The sequence below is a fragment of the Macaca thibetana genome, chromosome 5, assembly GCF_024542745.1.
Source record: "Macaca thibetana thibetana isolate TM-01 chromosome 5, ASM2454274v1, whole genome shotgun sequence".
Classification (NCBI taxonomy): Eukaryota; Metazoa; Chordata; class Mammalia; order Primates; family Cercopithecidae; genus Macaca; species Macaca thibetana.
Window position 1 is genome coordinate 183,905,814 of NC_065582.1, and position 20,500 is coordinate 183,926,313.

At 49.3% G+C, this 20,500-nt stretch overlaps 1 protein-coding gene and 1 non-coding gene across 4 annotated transcripts in view; both read right to left on the reverse strand.

The window, feature by feature from the left end:
• Positions 1 to 307: 307 nt before the first annotated feature.
• Positions 308 to 20,500, reverse strand: part of NSD2 (nuclear receptor binding SET domain protein 2) — a 113,707-nt gene continuing 93,514 nt past the window's right edge. For all 3 annotated transcript variants that reach the window (XM_050792256.1, XM_050792258.1, XM_050792257.1), the window contains 4 exons: positions 7,731 to 7,872; positions 7,149 to 7,255; positions 5,803 to 6,007; positions 308 to 3,850 (listed from right to left, as the gene is read on the reverse strand). In XM_050792256.1, coding sequence (XP_050648213.1) covers positions 3,579 to 3,850; positions 5,803 to 6,007; positions 7,149 to 7,255; positions 7,731 to 7,872 — 726 coding nt within the window. In that variant the 3' untranslated portion in view covers positions 308 to 3,578. The remainder of the gene's footprint in view (positions 3,851 to 5,802; positions 6,008 to 7,148; positions 7,256 to 7,730; positions 7,873 to 20,500) is intronic.
• LOC126955863 (small Cajal body-specific RNA 23) lies at positions 7,973 to 8,097 on the reverse strand. Its single transcript, XR_007726149.1, has one exon. It is a non-coding gene; the product is annotated as a small Cajal body-specific RNA 23 (non-coding RNA).

The window sequence follows — 20,500 nt, forward strand, 5'->3', positions numbered from 1 at the left end:
TGCGGGACAGCAGTGGTTCCTTCTCTCCAGACCATTTCGCCTTCAATGGGAATTTGGGAAGCAAATTATTTCTGAAAGAAGAAAGCATTTTTCCAAAGTCAGTTACGCCTGCTATTTCCAGTATTTGTTATACTTCCCAAGATGGCGCTGCCTCTCCCCAGCGGGTCAGGTCAAAGGCAAAATGACACAGTCAGGACAGGGAGCCCCACCCATCGGAAGCATCAGCGCCACGCCCGATGCTTTGCAATTCAAAGTAACTGGAAATAAAAAATCAAACAATCCCATGTAAAATAAGTTAAGAAAAAAAGCCTTTACAATGTTTTTAATACAAAAATACTCATACACAATTTTCCAAACACAGCTTTCCATTTTAAATGCTATTTTCCCCCAACTGGCAAGTCTCAAATCTCTATTTCAGTATATCCCCCCCAAAAGTGAATTTCAAGTTTTTAAGTCTAACTATCAGACCTGGTGACAGCACCCAGTATTCCTAAAAGGAATCTGACCTTATATTGTATGAAGTTTAGACACCAATAGGCACATTTAAGTTTGTATTTAATTTCTGACAGGGCATTTCACACCTCAACAGGGTCTGGTGAGGCCGTGACACCCCATGGACACAGCATTTTACTCTACTGACTAACAGTCATCAACTACACTCATAGGATCAAGATATTTGGCAACTGACAGTCATTTGCATTAACTTGAATTATAAAACAGGTTTAATTCTTGAAAATAAGGTAGTTCTGGAAGATGGGCACTGCGCACACCGGGGTTTAGAGGTCAAGACAAACACCACGAAGGGAACCCAGACAGCCGCGGACGGGCGTCACCAAAAGAAAGGCTGGCCTGAGGATGGACAGCTGGGTTCTCACTTCGGGTGCCTGAAGAGTTTCCCCCACAGGTGACCACGTTTTAAGCTGCCCAATCGGACATATCCCCTGCGACCACACGTGGGTGGGTATGGGTTTAGGTGCAGATCCTGGTTTCGGATGCCAAGGAATCCTGAGGGATTGGGGCAGTTTTTGTGTTTTGCTTCACATTAATGACAAAGAATTGGAAGCCAATGATCAGGAAGCCACCGCATCCTCAGAACAAAGCTGGGCAGGGCCGGGAGCCGACCACACCCACAGTCACAGCTGGGGCCTGGTCAGCCGCAGTGGAGAGAAGCCCTGCAAGCTCAGGGCCGCTGCCCCAAAGCCTGGCTCCACCGAGTTATCAGCGGGTATTCTAGAGACATTCAAAGTTAGTGTTATTTGCTCATTAGTTTAACAGGTTTTGGAAAGGGGGAGGAACCATATTTAAAATTTTTGCAGTATTTCCTTCAGAAAGATCATAAAATAATTTGGAAGTATTATCAAAGCGATTAAAAGTCACAATATTTCACTACTGTCAAACACAAAAATAAGTTAATATCTGCTCCCCAAAGTGCACTGCAAAGCCGATTCTGATGTTTTGACGTAAGCATTATTAGTCCCTTAGCTGCCGGAAAGGATCTTTCGGGCAAGTGACAGCGAGGCCCCGGAGCCTTAGACTCTAAAGGCCAGGGCCACACGTATGTGAGGACACTGCCCGGCCTGTCCCTATAACAACCTTCCAAGTTAGGGCATAAGGAGCATAAATCTATGAGCCGATCCAGTATTTTCTTAGGACAATTTGAGAGAAGTTAAGAGTCTGAACTGGAAAGCACTCCCACCCCATCTTAACCAGCGAGTGCATCTCAGAGGCCACGGCCACACGAGCAAGTCAGTGGCCTCTCAGCTCGTTTCCCCTGGGTCCTCTGTGTAGTTAACTTTGCTGCAGACTGTGATGAGAGAAGGGACAGCCACCAGTCAGTGAAACTTCCAGTCAGTGCTCAGGGAGGCGTGGGACCCTGTAGGCCACACACCCCAAACCCCACGCTTACAGGTCACAAAACCACAGAGTAGCCAGGCTCAGGTCCAAAGACACTGCAGTTTACCAAGGCATAAAAGATGCCACAGAAAATTAACAGGAGCCTCAGCAGCAGTTTTCAAGGGGAGTTTTGTAAACTTCTCTGCAATATGGATGTGTCCTCCTTAGGTTATTTTAAGAAAAGGCCATAAAAAAGCACCTGCTGCTGAATGTTCTCTCCCTCCTCCCTCCCAGACAAGCAGCCCCTCAGGGCACGTGGGCAGAGGCACACACCGTGCCCCCTTCTCAGGGTGCTCCAAACTTCCCAGGGTCGAGATCCCTCAAGAAAGAACCAATTCTTACAACATACGTAGTACTCAGATAGGTCTCACTTTGTAGAACTGGACCTTTTAAAAACTAAAGCGAAACCTCACAGGAAAGTGGGTGTCAGACCTGGCCTAGACCAGTGCCCGTGACACACGGGCGGGGCACGCACACCTGCCAGGCAGGCCTCCACCCCCACGACCACACCTCTCAGTGGGTGCCCTGGCGGAGGGCGACTGATCGGCAGAGTCTGTGTCTTCCGTCAGCGGATCCCGAGTGCTGACATGGAAGCCACTCTGGGTGGCAGGAGGGCTAGACTCTGGGTCTCTCTGTAGACCCGCGTGCTGTGGTCCCTGGGGCCTGCCGCGCCCTGCGGGGCTCCCTAAGTTGTCACTTCCTGTGCTCTAAGCGGACTGTGGTCTCAGGCCCTGCGGAAGTCACTCCTTTCGCCATGGAACTCAGGGTCGCATCAGTAAAGACACATTTCAGTCGGTGGTGATTTGTGAAATAGGTTTAGCAAAAATATATTGAGAATAAAAATCAGAAACTGGTAAAGAAAAGCCAAATGAAAAAAATATACAAAGTTCTCCCCCAAATGTTGATAAGAACCTAGCGAGTTCAGAAGATAGGCCCAGGTGAGACGCGGCCCAACCCGGCCAGGCCTCGAAAGTGCTCCGCGGGAACTACACGCTGAAGTGGACGTGTTATTGGCATTTCATTCAAATCCACGAGGAGAAAAAACGACGGGAGGAAATCTTACAACACCATTGCTGCCACCACCTGCGTGGCCAGCTGCTCACTAGGATGGAAAAGAAGCATTTCTGAGGAACAATTCACATTAGTACAAAAAAATGATACAGCCATTTCCAAAGAGCAGAGTAATGATCACAATGGCGGTTTTGAGGAATCCAGGGTCAGTCCTCACACGGGCCTTACCCGGCCTCTCCTGAGTGGCGACGGCGCTGAAAGCAGAAGCAGAGCAACGCGAAGCCGAGTTTCTAGCGACCCTCGGGAAAAGCCTACGCTACACATTTCAGAGGAGATTAAAACATTCCATATGCCAATTAACTTTAACCTAAAAAAATAAAGAGTGGGAGGGAACCTTGACATTGTGAGAAATTCAAGTGTGGCGGTAACGCTGAGGAGTGAGGCTGTTTGTCCAGGAACGCTGAGCTGGGCTCAGGCGGTCATCAGTGCAGACGCAGCAGATGCTGCTGAGGATGGCTCAGTGGTGGGGAGGCGCTCCCTCCCGAGGAGGCCTGTACGTCTGTGTCCTGGCGGCTCGAGCTGGGTCCTCTGGGCCAGTTCATGCTCGCCCTCTCCCGCAGGCAGGGCCGGCCGCCCTACACCGCCCGTGGATCCGGCCAAGCTGCCGCCTGGCGCTATTTGCCCTCCGTGACTCTCCGCCAGCCCCTCCGCCGCCGCCTCTTCCCCTTTGGCTTCCCTGGCTCTGGCGGAGGCTTCTCAGTCTTGGCGCTTCTGACCGATGCCGCCCCTAAGTCATGCTCACAGCAGTAGGACCGCCCGTCCGGGGTGCAGCTGAAGGCTGTCCCGTCCTGGTGCTCCTTACAGAATGAATTGGGGCAGAAGTGGCAAAATGAAGTTGAAGGTTTGCCACACACGTCACAATGATGCCAAGGACATTCCCACTTCCCTGCAACAGAACACAAGATATGAGCACACAGAAGTGACGGAATCACAACTTAAACTTTCTCATGGTTGAAGATGACTTACGACTGTCAGGTCAAATGAACACAAATAAAAATAGTGCTGGCTCCAGCTAACAGGATGGGCAGACAAACTGTCTCCACTGCAGTCCGGGCAGGCTCCCTGGCAGGGCCTGTTGACTCCACAGTACCTGCCAGGCCCCTAAGGACCACCTGTTAGCGTCTCTATGTTTCAGCAGCTGAGAGAGGAGCCGTGCCGGGTGCAGGAGTGTCCCCCGGCCCCGCGGGGACAAGCAGGGGCTGCTTTGCTCATTTTCATGCGACCTGCCCTCTCCCAAGGGACTGATTTTCAACTTGGGTATTCATCTTTCTGGCATGACTCTGTAAAGGCTCTGTCAGGTTAGGGACCACCCTCTCACACCCATGGCCAACACTTTATCGTGTGTCATCTTTACCATACAAAAGTGTTGTTTTTCACACAAATATCCGAATTCTTTTTTTTTTTTTTTTGAGATGGAGTCTAGCTCTGTCACCCAGGCTGGAGAGCAGTGGCACGATCTTGGCTCACTGCAGCCTCCGTCTCTCGGGTTCAAGCGATTCTGCCTCAGCCTTCCAAGTAGCCAAGATTACAGGCGCCCGCCAGCACGACCAGCTAATTTTTGTATGTTTAGTAGAGATGGGGTTTCACCATGTTGGCCAGGCTGCTCTCAAACTCCTGGCCTCAAGTGATCCACCCACCTTGGCCTCCCAAAAGTGCTGGGTTTAGAGGCATGAGCCACCATGCCTGGCCTGGATTTTCTTTTTGTAGTTTTTTTGGTTTGGGATGGAATCTTGCTCTGTCGCCCAGGTTGGAATGCAATGGCACTATCTCGGCTCTCTGCAATCTCGGCTCACTGCAACCTCCGCCTCCCGGGTTCAAGCATTTCTCCTGCCTCAGCCTCCCGAACAGCTGGGATTACAGGTGCGTGCCATCACACCAGTCTAATTTTTGTATTTTTAGTAGAGACAGGGTTTCACCATGTTGGTCAGGCTGGTCTCGAACTCCTGACCTCAGGTGATCTGCTCACCTTGGCCTCCCAAAGTGCTGGGATTACAGGCGTGAGCCACCGCACCCGGCCTCTTTTTGGTTTCTTGTTTTGGGTAAGGGCCTTTTAATTTTTCTTCTGTGATTCCACAGTCATGAGCCCCATGGCGACACACTGCAAGATTGTAACGGAGGCGGCTGCACCCTTAGGTGTGAGCCATGATGTTTGTGCAGCACCAGAGTCATCTCACGACCCATTTCTCAGACTGTCTCATCACCAAGTGGAACAAGACGCTACTGTTTCCCACTGGCGCCTGTCATCTCTGAAATGCGTGGTGCTGGAAGGTGGAGCCCACTCTACTTTCCTTCAAACGGAGCCAGATCTGCAGCTCGTCAACCAGCGGCGCCTCCTGGTGCACAGGTGTCTCTGGGGACAGCCTGCCCTGCGCATCCAGGACAGGGGCTCTGGGCCCCTCCATTCCCAGTGTAGTGCAGCCAGGCCAGACCCTTCTGGGCTGCCAGGGAGACGCAGGTGCCGGGGCTGCTGTAGAGGCCTTTCTCCTAGGAGGGGCTTTAGTTCCCAGGGCCGCCTCCTTCCTGGCCGCCCCGCCCCCACAGCATGGATGAGAGCCCCAATTCTGCAGCTGGGCCTCGGGCTGCCTGAATCCCTCATGGAGGTTCCAGGGGCTACCCCGTCACCACATATCTTCTCTGCTCGATGCAGAGATCTAGAATGTGCGGCTGGTGGAACAAAGAAAGGCTCTGCCACCCTGGATCAGGGCCTTTGCTGCATGAGTGCCCGATGCGCCTGCACCCAGATGAGGCCTGGTCAGCATGAAAAGTGGCAGCAGGAGCCACCATCAGGTGCCTGCCACACAGACACAGCCCCAAGCCACCATGAGGCTGCACACCCACCGAAGGGCCGCTTGCCCAGGCCCAGGCAGGACAGGTGGTAGGCCTTGGTGCAGAACTTGCGGTCACACAGCACCAGCTGCCCGCCGTCACCGCAGCGGAAGCACTCGTCCTCTGACTGCCGCTTCCCTTCCCCTTTTGCTCTGCGCCGCCTGGTCTTCTTCTTGGTCTTTTTGCCCTTTTCCTCTGAAGAAAGGGTCGTTGAGGTCTAGAGTCAAGAATTAAGCACAGATCACCGGAAAGAATTACACAGGCTGAAGCAAACAGAGAGGGCAGAAGAGCAAGTTACAATCCGGAAACTTCAGAGATCTCTGCAGGTGCCCAACACAAAGAGGGGAGGAGAGGAGTGTCCTCCCCGTGCTCCCCAGACATCCTTAGACTCACTCAACTCAGCGTGAAAAAGCTGAACAAAGACTACGACTAGAGTGAGCTTTGCTGGAAGCCTGCAATGATGCATCTCAGCAGCATCTCAGCAGACACGCAGCTCCAGGATCTGCTGATGGGACCCACGAGCAAAGGAGGCCACCACAGGCGTCACAGTTCCCGCCCACCACCCGGGGTCTCCTCACTGGGAAATTCCACAGGCACGTGCCCTGTGGGTGGCAATGACCTGAGGGCAGTGACCATCCTCAGCAACAAGGCTGAGGACAGACGCCGGCTCAGGGCCGAGCTGGTGCCACTGTCAGGCTTTCAGGCCCAGGTTCTACACAGCACAGGGAAGGGGTGCAAGAGTGCCCCCCCAATCTCTGTCCTTCCTGGAACCTTGGAAGGTGACTGTATTTGGAAATAGGGTCATTGTCAATGAGATCTGTTAAGATGGGGGGTCACACAGTAGTAGGGTAGGCCCTAAGTCAACAGGACCAGTGCTCTTATAAGAAGGTCAGGTCAACAGTCATGTTCGCAGGGAGAACAGTTGGGCGGTGCTGCCACAAGCCAAGGAGCGGCAAGGGCTGTGGCCGCCACCAGGAACGGGAGACAGGCCTGGGAAAGAGCCTCCCGAGGAGGCTTCGGAGGGCGCACAGCCCTGCCCACACCCTGACTTCAGACTTCTGGCCCCCAGAACTGAGAAACGATATGCTCCTGTTAAGCCCTGCGTCTGTGGGGCATTGTTCTGGCAGCCCCAGGAAACACTCTCAGTGAGGAACTCTTAACAACTGGCCTTTGTTGAGAGGCACTGTTGTGCCCTGCTTGGGGAGCCATCCTCCCCAGCCCACAGCAGGGACCTCGCTCCCACCTGTCCAGCAACAAGCCAGCCTGGAGGAGGCCACTGTTCACGGTGAGGCACATGTCTCCAGGGGTGTAAAATGCCAACACAGAGCCTGGGCGGAAGGAGGGCATCACAGCCTTACCTTTGGTCTATCCCCGAGGAATCCACTGCAATTGGAGGCTCCACACCGACAGACCGTTTTTTCATTGCCCAAACAATCGAGGTTGTAGTTAAAAGTCAACTCCGTCCCTGGGAGGAGCAGACAGACACTGAATTGGAAACCCCTGCCTGTCTCTTCCAACGCTAAGGGCGTGCATTAGGTCAACAAAATGCTCTGTTATTTTCGTATCTGTACTGGCTTGATCCATGGCCTTTCAATTTTGTTTGGTAAAAGACATTCAAACCAAGAGAGACTCCACATTAGCACCCACCTCCCCCAGAGCCTTTCCAGTCCAGCCCCACGCAGCTCGCAGCAATGGCCACTCTGCCCCCATAGCCGGAGCCCCACACAGGGTCTGGAGCTTGTAGCTGCAGGAATGCCGCAGACGGCAAACAGGCCCACGCGAGTGTCCCCATAGCCAGGAGCCCCACACAGGGTCCCCACACAGGGTCCCCAGAGCTTGTACCTGCAGGAATGCTGCAGACGGCAAACAGGCCCACGCGAGTGTCCCCATAGCCAGGAGCCCCACGCAGGGTCCCCACACAGGGTCCCCAGAGCTTGTACCTGCAGGAATGTCACAGACGGCAAACAGGCCCACACGAGTGTCCCCGTTCACTGTCCACTTGAGGGTCTCACAGTTGGGCTGGCAGCTGTGATTCATAAATCGAGAGTAGTTTCCTTTGGGGCCAGCGTCAATTATACGGTCCTGGAAAGTCAAGCGATATATGAGATCAAGTGTTAGCAATCGTGTTATTTTTAAAGGGAATTTTCACCATCATAAGGCACACTGAACAAGTTGTGTTCCTTGTTGTACTGAAAACCGTGGTGCCCCGTGTCCACTGAGACAGGACACCCCCAAACCAGTCCTGTTTCTCTTGCTCACAGAGGACAGGTCAGGACCACATGGAGAGGACCGAGCCTTAGTGAGCGCCCGGAAGGACACGACAGGAAGCCGGAGCTCCCAGCATCCTCCATGATGGCAAACAAGGGAGCTAAGGTCAACACCAACAGCCTAGCCGAGTGGCACTCAAGGACAAGAACAAGACTCACCCTGGCTGGGTGTGGTGGCTCACACCTGTAATCCCAGCACTTTGGGAGGCTGAGGCGGGCAGGAATTTGAGACCAGACTAGCCAACATGGTGAACCCCCATCTCTACTAAAAATACACAAAAATTTAGCTGGGCGTGGTGGTGGGCGCCTGTAATCCCAGCTACTCGGGAGGCTGAGGCAGGAGAATCACTTGAACCCGGGAGGCAGAGGTTACAGAGAGTGGAGATTATGACATTGCACTCCAGCCTGGGCAACAAAAGCAAAACTCCATCTCAAAAAAAAACCTCACCCAACCAAAAAACCAGCAAGGGATGCAAAGAAACAATTTGCAAAGAGCAAATACAGGCAAAGGTGGAGAAATGCAGATCAGAGTGACAATGAGCTCTGACTTGACACCCATGGCGCTGATGTCACGTTGGCTGAGATGAGGGGGTGGCCACAGGGCTGTCAGGAAGGCTTTCGAGACAGCAATCTGATAAAGAGCCCTGGAAATCACAAATGCAAGCACAATGTGGCCTAGAACTGACCCACTGAAATCCAGGTGCCTAGAGGCCAAAGGTAGGAACTGGAGACAATATATCCACCCAGCAGCGGGGGACGGACAGCCCCGGCCTCCACCCGAGGAGCCACCAGATCCACCACACAACCGCGTGGGGGAAAATCAAAAGGCCACATAAAGCATAATAGTCATGTATTCATGCAAAACCACGTGTGTGAATAGAGATAAATATAGGCATACGGACATCTATAAGCTAGCTGTCTCATGGTCCCAGGAAGCAGTAGGCTTTGGAGTCACTATTCACACGCCACCTCTGACACACCTGCCCATGCACCCAGTCCTGGTGCAATCTCCCAGGGTGCCCCTGTCTGGGACCGCTGGCCCCCTGTCCTTTCTACATACCCACACAGGCCATCCCTTTAAAACCAGAAATGGTACCAGAATGTGGTTTTCTGCAAGGTGCTTTTCACAATAATGAAATACACTAATCAACCCAGAGTGCCACTCTTCAACACCTGCATGACACCCCCTAACACAGAAGTGGGGGTGCTCATCCGCCCTCTGCAGATGCTTCGTCACGACGCGCTGAGCCGTGGTGCTGACGTGCACATTGGCATGCACATCACTTCTGCAGGACACCAGGGACAGGGACAGCATGGGGCATGCACCTGGGACATGCCACCAAAGCCAACAATGACAACTCCAGCCTCTGACGCCTGGCAGCACCATGTCTAACCTACATTCCTACCATTACCAGCAGGGCCCAGTGCCACTTCCTTCTTATCAGGCCAATTTTCATATGTGGGTTGCCTGCCACGTCTTGACCCTGTTTTATTTATCTTAACTGATTTTCAGATAGGTTTTCCCTAGATATTCCAAACATCAGACCCCTTTATAACAATGTGTTGGCCGGGCACGGCAGCTCACACCTGTAATCCCAGTACTTTGGGAGGCCAAGCATCACTTGAGGCCAGGAGTTTGAAACCAGCCTGGACAACATGGTGAAACTCTGTCTCTACTAAAAAGACAAAAATTAGCCAGGTGTGGTGGTGTGCACCAGTAATCCCAGCTACTCGGGAGGCTGAGGCAGGAGAATCACTTGAACCTAGGAGGCAGAGGCTGCAGTGAGCTGAGACTGTGCCACTGAACTCCAGTCTGGGTGACAGAGTGAGACTCCGTCTCCAAAAAGAAAAAAAAAATGTGTCGAAACCTTTCCCATCGCTTCCCAGCTCCCAAAGGAATGTTCCCTGCGCAATGCCTTTTCTCACAAAGCTGCAACTATTTTACCCTTTTGCTTCATGCATTTTCGGTTTGCTGAATAGTTGCATGCAGCTTTTCCCACCACACAGATTATAACATCCATCTCCCCCTCTCCTAGCTGTTAATCCATCTGGAATTGGCCTTCGTAAGTGGTGTGAGGGGAGGCATCAGTGCGTGGTACGTGGGCTGCCCAGCCCTGGCTTTGGCCACACTCCCCCCGGCCATCCACCTGGGTTTGGGCCCCGCTGGAGTCACAGGAACACCATGGGGAGCACTGTCACCCCCAGGGGACGCCCACCTTTCCTACAGTAAGGCTTCAAGATAGAGCACTGGCTAGACCTGCAGATCTTTCCTTCTACGTGGACTCTGAAGTTGCCTGTCCAGGTATATTTAAACGTTTTTGCTATTTTTATTGCGCTTACAACGAGCTTGCACCGGGGAAGATTTCCACCCTCACAGCCTCTCCTTTCCCAGCTGGGACATAGGCCGTGTCACCACTCGTCCATGTCATCTCTCGTGTCCTTCAGTGACACTGCCAAACTTTCCAAAGAAGCCTGCTGCATTCACATACATGCATCAACGCTCTTTGTGGCTCTGCATACATGAGGAGGGTAGAGGAAAACCTGTGGACCTGGCCTCTCTCTGTTGTCACTACAGCTCACATGAGGCCATCACCAAACACAGCCGTCTCATTCTCCAAGAGACACCATTTGCCTCTTGCTGCTTTGCTGCAGCCTTAGGGGGGACAGGAGCGGCATGAGCGTCCTGACTTTTTTTTTTTTTTTTTTTTTTTTTTTTTTTTTTTTTTTTTTGAGGTGGAGTCTCGCTCTGTCGCCCAGGCTGGAGTGCAGTGGCCGGATCTCGGCTCACTGCAAGCTCCGCCTCCCAGGTTCACGCCATTCTCCTGCCTCAGCCTCCCGAGTAGCTGGGACTAGAGGCATCCGCCACATCGCCCGGCTAGTTTTTTGTATTTTTTAGTAGAGACGGGGTTTCACCGTGTTAGCCAGGATGGTCTCGATCTCCTGACCTCGTGATCCGCCCGTCTCGGCCTCCCAAAGTGCTGGGATTACAGGCTTGAGCCACCGCGCCCGGCCGCGTCCTGACTTATTTCTGAACCGGCCACAAGTGTCTGGCTCACCAAGCATCAGCTGGCAGCCGCTGATGTCCTTTAGCAAGGTAAGCATAGTTGTAGTCCTGGTTTCTTGGGAAGTTTTCGTCAGGAATAGGTTTGAATTTTCTCAAATTATCTTCTGGTGTTCATGAAAATGACCCTGGATTTGTTTTCCTCCTTTACCTACTGACAGGGTTGCTAAGCCCTCCTTGCGGTCCTGGGGTAAACCCCACTCGGTCACAAGGAACTGCTCTTCATTCTGCTCAGGTGCGCTCTGCCGGCTGGCACACACCCTCACAGGTCCCAGGCCCCTCTTCCCATGTTCACACACAGGTCCACGCCCTGGCTCGGACCTCACGCCTCAGTACGTGTGTCTCTGAAAAATACACAGCACTGTTGTGGGTTTGTAAGAAGAGATTTACTTATTTCTATTGTTTGTTTTGTTTTTTAATTTCTGAGTCTCTGCTTGGTCTCTAAACACTTCCTCCAGTATATTCTGTCCTTCTTTTTGACGAGATGAATTCATGCTCATCATCTGTCCAGAATCTCTGCCTTCAACTAAGAGGTGAACTCACCGTCAGCTGTCTTCATTCGCCTTTCTCCTGGATCCCACAGGCTAGTGGGAAGGCCCTAAATTTAGGGTGCATCTCATCCCCAGTGGTGGCTCTGGTGTCAAAAAAGCCTTCTTCTGTGTCACTGAAAGTGGTGGGGCCTGAATTCCACCTGGTCTGAGAACAACTCCTTTCTTCCACTCTACCTTGGCATACCTTTGCCCACAATTGTTTTTTTAATTGAGACAGGGTCTCTCTATATTGCCCAGGCTGGTCTCGAACTCCTGGGCTCAAGCAATCTGCCCGCCTCAGCCTCCCAAAGTGCTGGGATTACTGGTGTGAGCCACTGAGCCCGGCCTGCCCACACTTTTATTTTTAACCTTCCAGAATCTTTGTTCCTTGCATGCTGCAGAGAGTTCGGTTTTATGATCCAATCTGGAAGTCTTTTAAGAAGTAAGTGAGCCCATTTTCTCTTTCCAGATATGCTGGGCACAGTTAGAACACATTCAGGTCTTGCTTGTTTCTATGGGCTTTCAGCCTTTCACTGTGAGGCAGAGGGGCTGCTGGATCTCCTGCTGTTGGGGACTCTGTCCTCTCCTATTGGCGGCCCTTTACGTGACCCGTCATCCTGCATGCCCACATGTAACGTCCCGGACACCCTTGCCCCTGCTTGTGCACACTGAAATCAGCCGGGATCCCCTCCCTCAACTGCCCCTCGAGCCCAGCTCTCATCAGTGGCATTATCTTCATGCTCTCCTTTGCTCCAGAACACACCTCAGCTTCTGCTCCCATCTGACTCAGCGGCTCTGGCTCACCAGTGTTGGGGATGAACTTACCCTCCTTTCTCCTGCTCCTCCACTGCCCCTTCTGGTGGGGGCAACATGCTGAGTACGCTGCTGCCACTGCCCATCCTGTTGCTGGAGCTTCACCTGATTCTGCTGAAGGCTTAGAGCTCATCTCTTAGCAGTTGACTCAGGAAGGACGTGTTCCTTTAATTCTCTATGCTCCAACCTGCATCTCTGTAGTCGTTACACCCAGAGAGTCACATGGCTGAATGGACACCCCTGGCTCATTCCATGGAGCCTACCCTGTCCGGGGCACTGGGTTCTGCCATGAAGAGCCTCCAGCTGGCCCTATTTCTCCCCTTAGAAGCAATTTAGGTTTTTTTTGTTTTGTTTTGCCTGCCTATCTACAGGATTCTTGGCTGCATCCCGTAATCCTATTTATGATGTTGCCCAATCTGACTCAGCCCCGCTGAACCACTCTCTGGCCTGCTTGAATGCACAGCGCCTCTCCTCAGCAGCCGCCGCCCAAGGCGCCACTCTCATCCTTCTCTCTTTCCTTCCTACCTTCCTTCTCTCTCTCTCTCTCCCAGGTTCTTTCAGCTGCACTCCGCTCACTCCCCACATCCACCCTCGTGCAGTCCTTGTGGTTCCTACTCTCTAGTGTGTTCCTTGAGGTTTAGGCTTTGCTTAGAAAATAATTTTCTTTTCCTTGTTTCACTCCTGAGTTCTACAAGTTTCCAATCTAGCTCTCCTTTCTGCCTGGCTATCTCTGAATCCTCATATTCAAAAAATTTGTGATGAATATTAGGGTATAACTTTTATCTGCTTTGTGATAAAAATTTTTCTAAGTGGGTTTTCTCCATCTATAAGGAAGTTCTGCTGTTTTGGGTCAGGATTTTGTTTGTTTTAGAGACAGAATCTGTTGCCCAGGCTGGAGCACAATGGTACAGGACCATGGCTCCCTGCAGCCTCAGCCTCCTGAGCTCAAGCGATCCTCCCACCTCAGCCTCCTGAGTAGCTGGGAAAACAGGCACATGCCACTGTGCCCAGCTAATTTTTATTATTATTATTTTTTAGTAGAGACAAGGTCTTGCTGTGTTGCCCAGGCTGGTCTCAAACTCCAGGCTGGCCTTAAGCAGTACTCCTGCCTCGGTCTCCCAAAGTGCCGGGATTATAGGCACACGCCATTGCACCTGGCTGGAGTTTTCTTACATAACCTTTTCATCATTCTCTGAACAAGCTGGATTTCCTGGAGCGGGTACTGGCTGGATCCCAGGTTTGTCTCACTGCTGTCGGCTTGATGGAGGTCTCCTCACCACAGAACCCAAGTCTCTGTGGGCCCTCAGAGCCTTGGGTCCCTTTCTCTCTGCCTTCCAGAATGTTGCCTTCCTTTTGGAAGGTGATCCTTTCAAAGATGCGTCATCTCTTCTTCTCAGGAACTCCCCATGCCTTCTTTTCCCACTGCTCCCTTTCAACTCTCAGCTCTGCTGGGAGCAGGCCCCCAGTGCTTGCTCTGGCTGCCAGGCCACACTCCCACATCTCTGCACTCCCTGTGCTCAGGCGACACTGCAGGTCTCCAGCACTTTTCTCTGCTTGTTGGACTTCAGTGGACGGGTCTGTTTGTCCCATGGTTTCAGTGAAGATGTACTTTGTGTACATTTTTTGTTCTGGAAGTGAGCAGCTGCCATCTGCTACCAGAATCCTATGAATAAATTTGTTTGGCTGTGAATCACATTCTCTTAGTTTTTTCTTTGAACACTACCTTTAGGATCTTTCCAAACTGTCAGATGTGCATCTCATCTAATTCTTCCTCTCCATGCTGTCTCCTGTGTCTCCTCCACTCCAATAACTACAAACATTAAGGCCTGTGGGAGCCTTTCCTTGTTGTTACTATGTACTAACCCTAATATGAATCTTAGTCTTAACTTACACATTTAAACCACTTACATATATTGTGGTAATTGATATTTTGATTTTTTTTTTAATCTGTGCTTTCTAATTACTATTATTTCTCCTTCCCCCATCTTCCTCCCTCAGGTTCTACTAAATTGACTTTTCCTCACTCTCCTTTTTACCCTTTAATGGTGTGGAAGTTACACCTTCCACTTCTATTCATTTAGCAGTTTCTCATGTAGATGTCACATGTATACTGTGACGAAGTCTAAGGTTAATAAATCTCTTCCCTCCACCCTCACAAAACAAGCAGCTCACCCTGGCGTCACCACACTCCCGATGCTCCCTGTGACCGTCAGTGTTCAATGCCTCCTCCTTTTCATCTTCCTTCTTCCTGCCATGCAGTCATCATCATCCACCATAATTTGACACAACCTGACTTATTTAAGACATATCCACACACCCACAAACTTGTCTGTTCACCTTTACTTCTTGGATCTCACATTTAACTTCTGACATTCAATGTTCTGCTTCCTAAAATATCTCATTATTTCGTTCAGCTAAATTATATTGATGGTCAGCTCTCTCCATCTTTGTCTGAAGTCATAGATAAGCAGGGCCCTAGAATGCGAGGTCTAGGGTTATGTTCCTTGGTGTGTAATTCTTTTAATATGCTGCCAATTTGGTTTGCAAGCACAGATGCTCCACTTGAACCTGTCCCAATTTCTCTCCCAGACAGTATCAAAGAACTGAAATTTCCCAGATCACCCATCCTGACAATAAGACACCAGACTGACTACCTGCTGCCTGTTGACCAACTCCTGTATAACCACTTGAGTCAGCTGGGAAGATGGATTTGAGGCTGGTCTCCCGTCTGATGTCACCCACGTGAAAGCCCTTCTTCTCTGGCAATACTGACTGCCTCGGTGATTGGCTTTCCCTGTGGTGAGAAGGCAGACCTAGGCTGGAACCTCAGTGTCTGGCAACACTTACAATGGGGCTGTGTCCCAATAAACCCACTGTTAAGTTGGAAATATCTTTTTTTTTTTTTTTTGAGACAGAGTCTCACTCTGTCACCCAGGCTGCAATGCAATAGCGTGATCTCTGCTCACTGCAATCTCTGCCTCTCGGGTTCAAGCGATTCTCCTGCCTCAGCCTACTGAGTAGCTGAGATTACAGGCACCCACCACCCAGGCAGCTGGGATTACAGGCACGCCCAGCTAATTTTTGTATTTTTAGTAGAGATGGGGTTTCACCATATTGGCCAGGGTGGTCTCGAACTCCTGACCTTGTGATCTGCTGGCCTAGGCCTCTTAAAGTGCTGGGATTACAGGCATTAGCCACTGCACCCAGCCTAAATTGGAAATACCTTAAGTCACAAATGCATTTAATATACCTAATCTACCAAACATCCTAACTAGCCTGCCTACATTAAATGTGCTCAATTACACTGGCTTACAGTTGGGGAAAATCATCTAACATAAATTTGAATGTCCCATGTAATTTACTGAACCCTATACTGGAAGTGGAAAACAGAATGGTTGTATGGGTACAGCTTCCACTGAATGGGTATCATTCTCACGCCATCATAAAGTCAAAAAATTGTAAGGCAAACCACCCTAAGTTAGGGGCAGCCTGTATTTTGGTGATTTTCCCATCAATGTTCATACGGGACATTGGTCTGTAGTCTTTTTTTTTTTTTTTTTTTTGAGGCAGAGTCTCGCTATGTCGCCCAGGCTGGAGTGCAGTGGCGCGATCTCGGCTCACTGCAAGCTCCGCCTCCTGGGTTCACGCCGTTCTCCTGCCTCAGCCTCCCGAGTAGCTGGGACTACAGGCGCCCGCCACCTCGCCCGGCTAATTTTTTTGTATTTTTAGTAGAGACGGGGTTTCACCGTGTTAGCCAGGATGGTCTCGATCTCCTGACCTCATGATCCGCCCGCCTCGGACTCCCAAAGTGCTGGGATTACAGGCTTGAGCCACCGCGCCCGGCCTGTAGTTTTTCTTGTAGCGTCCCTGTCTGGCTTTGGTATCAGGGTAATGCTGGCCTCATGGCATGAGTCTGGAAATGTTCCCTCCTCTTTAGTTTTTCTGAAAGAGTTTCAGAAGGATTGGTATTAGTTCTTTTGTAAGTGTTTGGAAAAATTTATCAGTGAAGCCATCAGATCCAGGGCTTTTCTTTGTCGGGAGATTTTTTTTTTTTTTTTTTTTTTTTTTTTTTGAGACAGAGTCTCACTCTGTCACCCAGACTAAAGTGCAGTGGCACAATCTCGGCTCACTGCAACCTCCACCTCCCAGGTTCAAGAGGTTCTCCTGCCTCAGCCTCTTGAGTAGCTGGGATTAAGCACAAGCCGCCACACCTGGCTAACTTTTGTGTTTTTAGTAGAGATGGGGTTTTACCACATTGGCCAGGTTGGTCTCGAACTCCTGATCTCAAGTGATCCACCCAACTCAGCCTCCCAAAGTGCCGAGATTAAAGGCGTGAGCCACCACACCCAGCCTGTCAGGAGATTTTTAATTACTGAGTCAATCTCTTTACTAGTTATAAGTCTATTCTGATTTTCTATTTTTTTCATGACTTAGTCTTGGTAGGTTGTTTCTAGGAATTTGTCTATTGTTCACAGTACTCTCTTATAATCCTTTTTTATTTCTGTAGAAGCAGTAATAATGTCTTCACACACCCAGTTCTGATTTAGTTATGTGAGTCTTTTCTCTTTTTTCCTAGTCCATCTAGTTAAAGGTTTGTCAATTTTATTGATCTTTTTAAAGAACCAACTTTTGATTTCATCGATTTTCTTGAGTTTTCCAATTCTCTATATAATGTTATAACTTGAATTTATACAAGCTGAACTTTAATAACATAAAAACCCTGCTCCTTTACAGCTCTGTCCCCACCGTTTTCAGTCACTGATGTCACAAACTCACATCTTTATATACTGAGTGCCCTAAAACACAAGCTGGTAATTAATGAGTAAAACTAGTAATGCATGAGTAGCTTAAATTATATAGAAAACAAAATGTTAGAATTTACAAACTAAAATTAAAACACCAGCTTTTAAACTAGTAATTGTTTTATAAATGTATGTCTCTCTTTTTTTTTTTTTGAGACGGAGTCTCGCTCTGTCGCCCGGGCTGGAGTGCAGTGGCCGGATCTCGGCTCACTGCAAGCTCCGCCTCCTGGGTTCACGCCATTCTCCTGCCTCAGCCTCCCGTGTAGCTGGGACTACAGGCGCCCGCCACCTCGCCCAGCTAGTTTTTTGTATTTTTTAGTAGGGATGGGGTTTCACCGTGTTAACCAGGATGATCTTGATCTCCTGACCTCGTGATCCGCCGTCTCGGCCTCCCAAAGTGCTGGGATTACAGGCTTGAGCCACTCTCTTTTTTTTTTTTTTTTTTTTTTTTTTTTTGAGACGGAGTCTCGCTCTGTCGCCCAGGTTGGAGTGCAGTGGCCGGATCTCAGCTCACTGCAAGCTCCGCCTCCCGGGTTCACGCCATTCTCCTGCCTCAGCCTCCCGAGTCGCTTGGACTACAGGCGCCCACCACCACACCCGGCTAATTTTTTAATATTTTTAGTAGAGATGGGGTTCCACCATGTTAGTCAGGATGGTCTCGATCTCCTGACCTCGTGATCTGCCCACCTCAGCCTCCCAAAGTGCTGGGATTACAGGCGTGAGCCATCATGCCTGGCTCTAAATGTATGTCTCTTAAATCATGTAGACAACAAACAAACGAATGGAGTTATAAACCACGTTACAACAATACAAACTTTTATAGCTGACCATGTATTTACTTTGAGATCTTTCTTCTTCATACAACTTGTAGTTACTGTATAATGTCCTTTCATTTCAACCTACAAGGCTTCTCTTCATTACCTCTCTTGACCATTACTTGCAGGGCGGGTCTAGTGCCAAAAAACTTCTTCAGCTTTTATCTGGGAATGTCTTAATTTCACCCTTACCTTTGAAAGACAGTTTTACTGCATATAAGAGTCTTGGTTAACATTTTTTTTTTCTTCTTTTAGCACTTTGAATACATTGGCCCACTGCCTGTAGGCCTTCAAAATTCCTGATGAGAAATGTGCTGATAATCTCCTTGAGGATCCCTTGTGGTATGGTGTAGCTTATTCCATCTTGAATTGTCATCCCCAGGTGTTAAGGGAGGAACCTGGTGGGAAGTGACTGGATCATGGGTCAGTTTCCTCCATGCCATCTCATGATAGTGAGTGAGTTCTCTCAAAATCTCACGGTTTTATAAATGGTAGTTTTTCTGGGGCTCTCACACACTTCTCTCCCGTGCCACCATGTGCAAAGGTACCGTTCGCCTTCACCACAATTGTAAGTTTCCTGAGGCCTCCCCTGTGATGTGGAACTGTGAGTCATCGATTAAACCTCTTTCCTTTATGAATTACTCAGTCTTGGGTAGTATCTTTAAAGCAGTGTAAAAATAGACTAGTCCACCTTGTATGTAATTAGTAGCTTTCCTCTTGCTGTTTTCAAGATTCTTTGTCTGGTTTTCGAAAGTTTGATTATAACATGTCTCAATGTAGGTCTCTCTGAGTTCATCTTATCTGGAGTCCATTGAGCTTCTTTAGATGTTTATATTCATGTGTTTCATCAAACCTGGGAAGTTTTCAGCCATTATTTTTTCAAAAGTTGTCTCTGCCTCTTTCTCTCTTTACCATCTGGGACTCCCACAATAGATATGTTGGTCTGTTTGATGGTAGCCCACATGCCCCTTAGGCTCCGTTCACTTTTCTTCAATCTTCTTTTCTGTTTCTCAGGCTCAACAATTCTTTTTTGTTTGTTTCTCTTTATAGGTTTTCTATTTCTTCATCGATGCTGCCATTTTGTTCATACATGATGACTTTCTGCAGGTTTTCCTTTAGTTTTCTTAGCATCTTTAAGACAGATGTTTTAGAGTCTCTGTCTAGTAGATCTGTCATCCGGCCTTTCTTTTAGGGACAGTTTCTGTTTATTTTGTTTTCCCTTTAAATGGGCCATATTTTCCTGTCTCTTTGTAGGGTTTTTTTTGTTGTTGTTGTTATTGTTTTTCTGAACACTGGACAAGTGAGTCTAATAAGTCTAATAATGTGGTAACTCTAGAAATTAGATTCTTTCTCCCCTTGCCCTGGATTTGCTGTTTTTGTTATTTTTATTTATTGTTCTTATTTTCTTTTGATTGTTGCAGGCTGTTTCTATGCAGAGGATCAACCCAAGATGTAAATTTAAGGTCTTTCCAGATCTTTTTTGAGCCTGTACCTTTACCTGAGCATGCATAGTCACTTTCTAATTTTCTAAATTATCTACTTTTCCCCAAAGCTGTCTTTGAATGTCCTAGTCTTTTAATGTCTGGCTCCCAAAAGGGGAAAAACAGAAAAATGAAAGAGGAGGGCAATTGGTGCTGGCCCTTTAAATCCTCTTGAAGCTACATCAGCTGGAGGGGGAGGGGCTTGTAACAACTGAGGGAGGTGTAGTAACAACGGCAGCCCACCTCTTTGTCTGCACCTTCGTGATCAGAAGCAGCAATCAGGGATCCTGAGCACAGATACCCACTATTTGGAGAACAGGATCCTTCTTGCTCACCTTGCACACAGCTTGAGGGGTTCAGGGTGTGTTTATGGAGATACATATGGATATACGTATACACACACACATTTTTTCCCTGATCCTTTGAAAGTCAGTTACCGATATCTGACCTCTGACCCTAAACGCATCACAAGTCATTCTCTTGCGCAGCCACAACACCTTCCACACCTACAAAATTTAACATGAAGAACAGTGTCTTGTCCAAATTAAAATTTTTCCCACTGCCCCCAAAAGCATACTTTATAGCTCCTCATCCCAGATTCAGGCTCTGATCAAGAAGCACACACTTCCTCTGGGTACTTCTTTAGTTACTCTCTTTTAACTCAGGATTCTTTTGTCCTTCATGACACTGACTTCCTTGAAAGGTCTAAGCCCCACGACCTGCAGTGATTGACACAGAGCCTAGTGCTCGCCCGGAGCAGGCTCCACTGGCCAGCGCTGCCCCACTACTGCAGGGGTAGGGGATTTAGCTTCACCAGGGACCACCTGACAAGGTCCCTGGAACCATTCTTATTTTCACAGCAGCCCTTTCTCTCTAGATCTCATCACATCTGTCTTCCATGAAATGTTCAACAATTTTTATCTGTGATCATTGTCTATCTG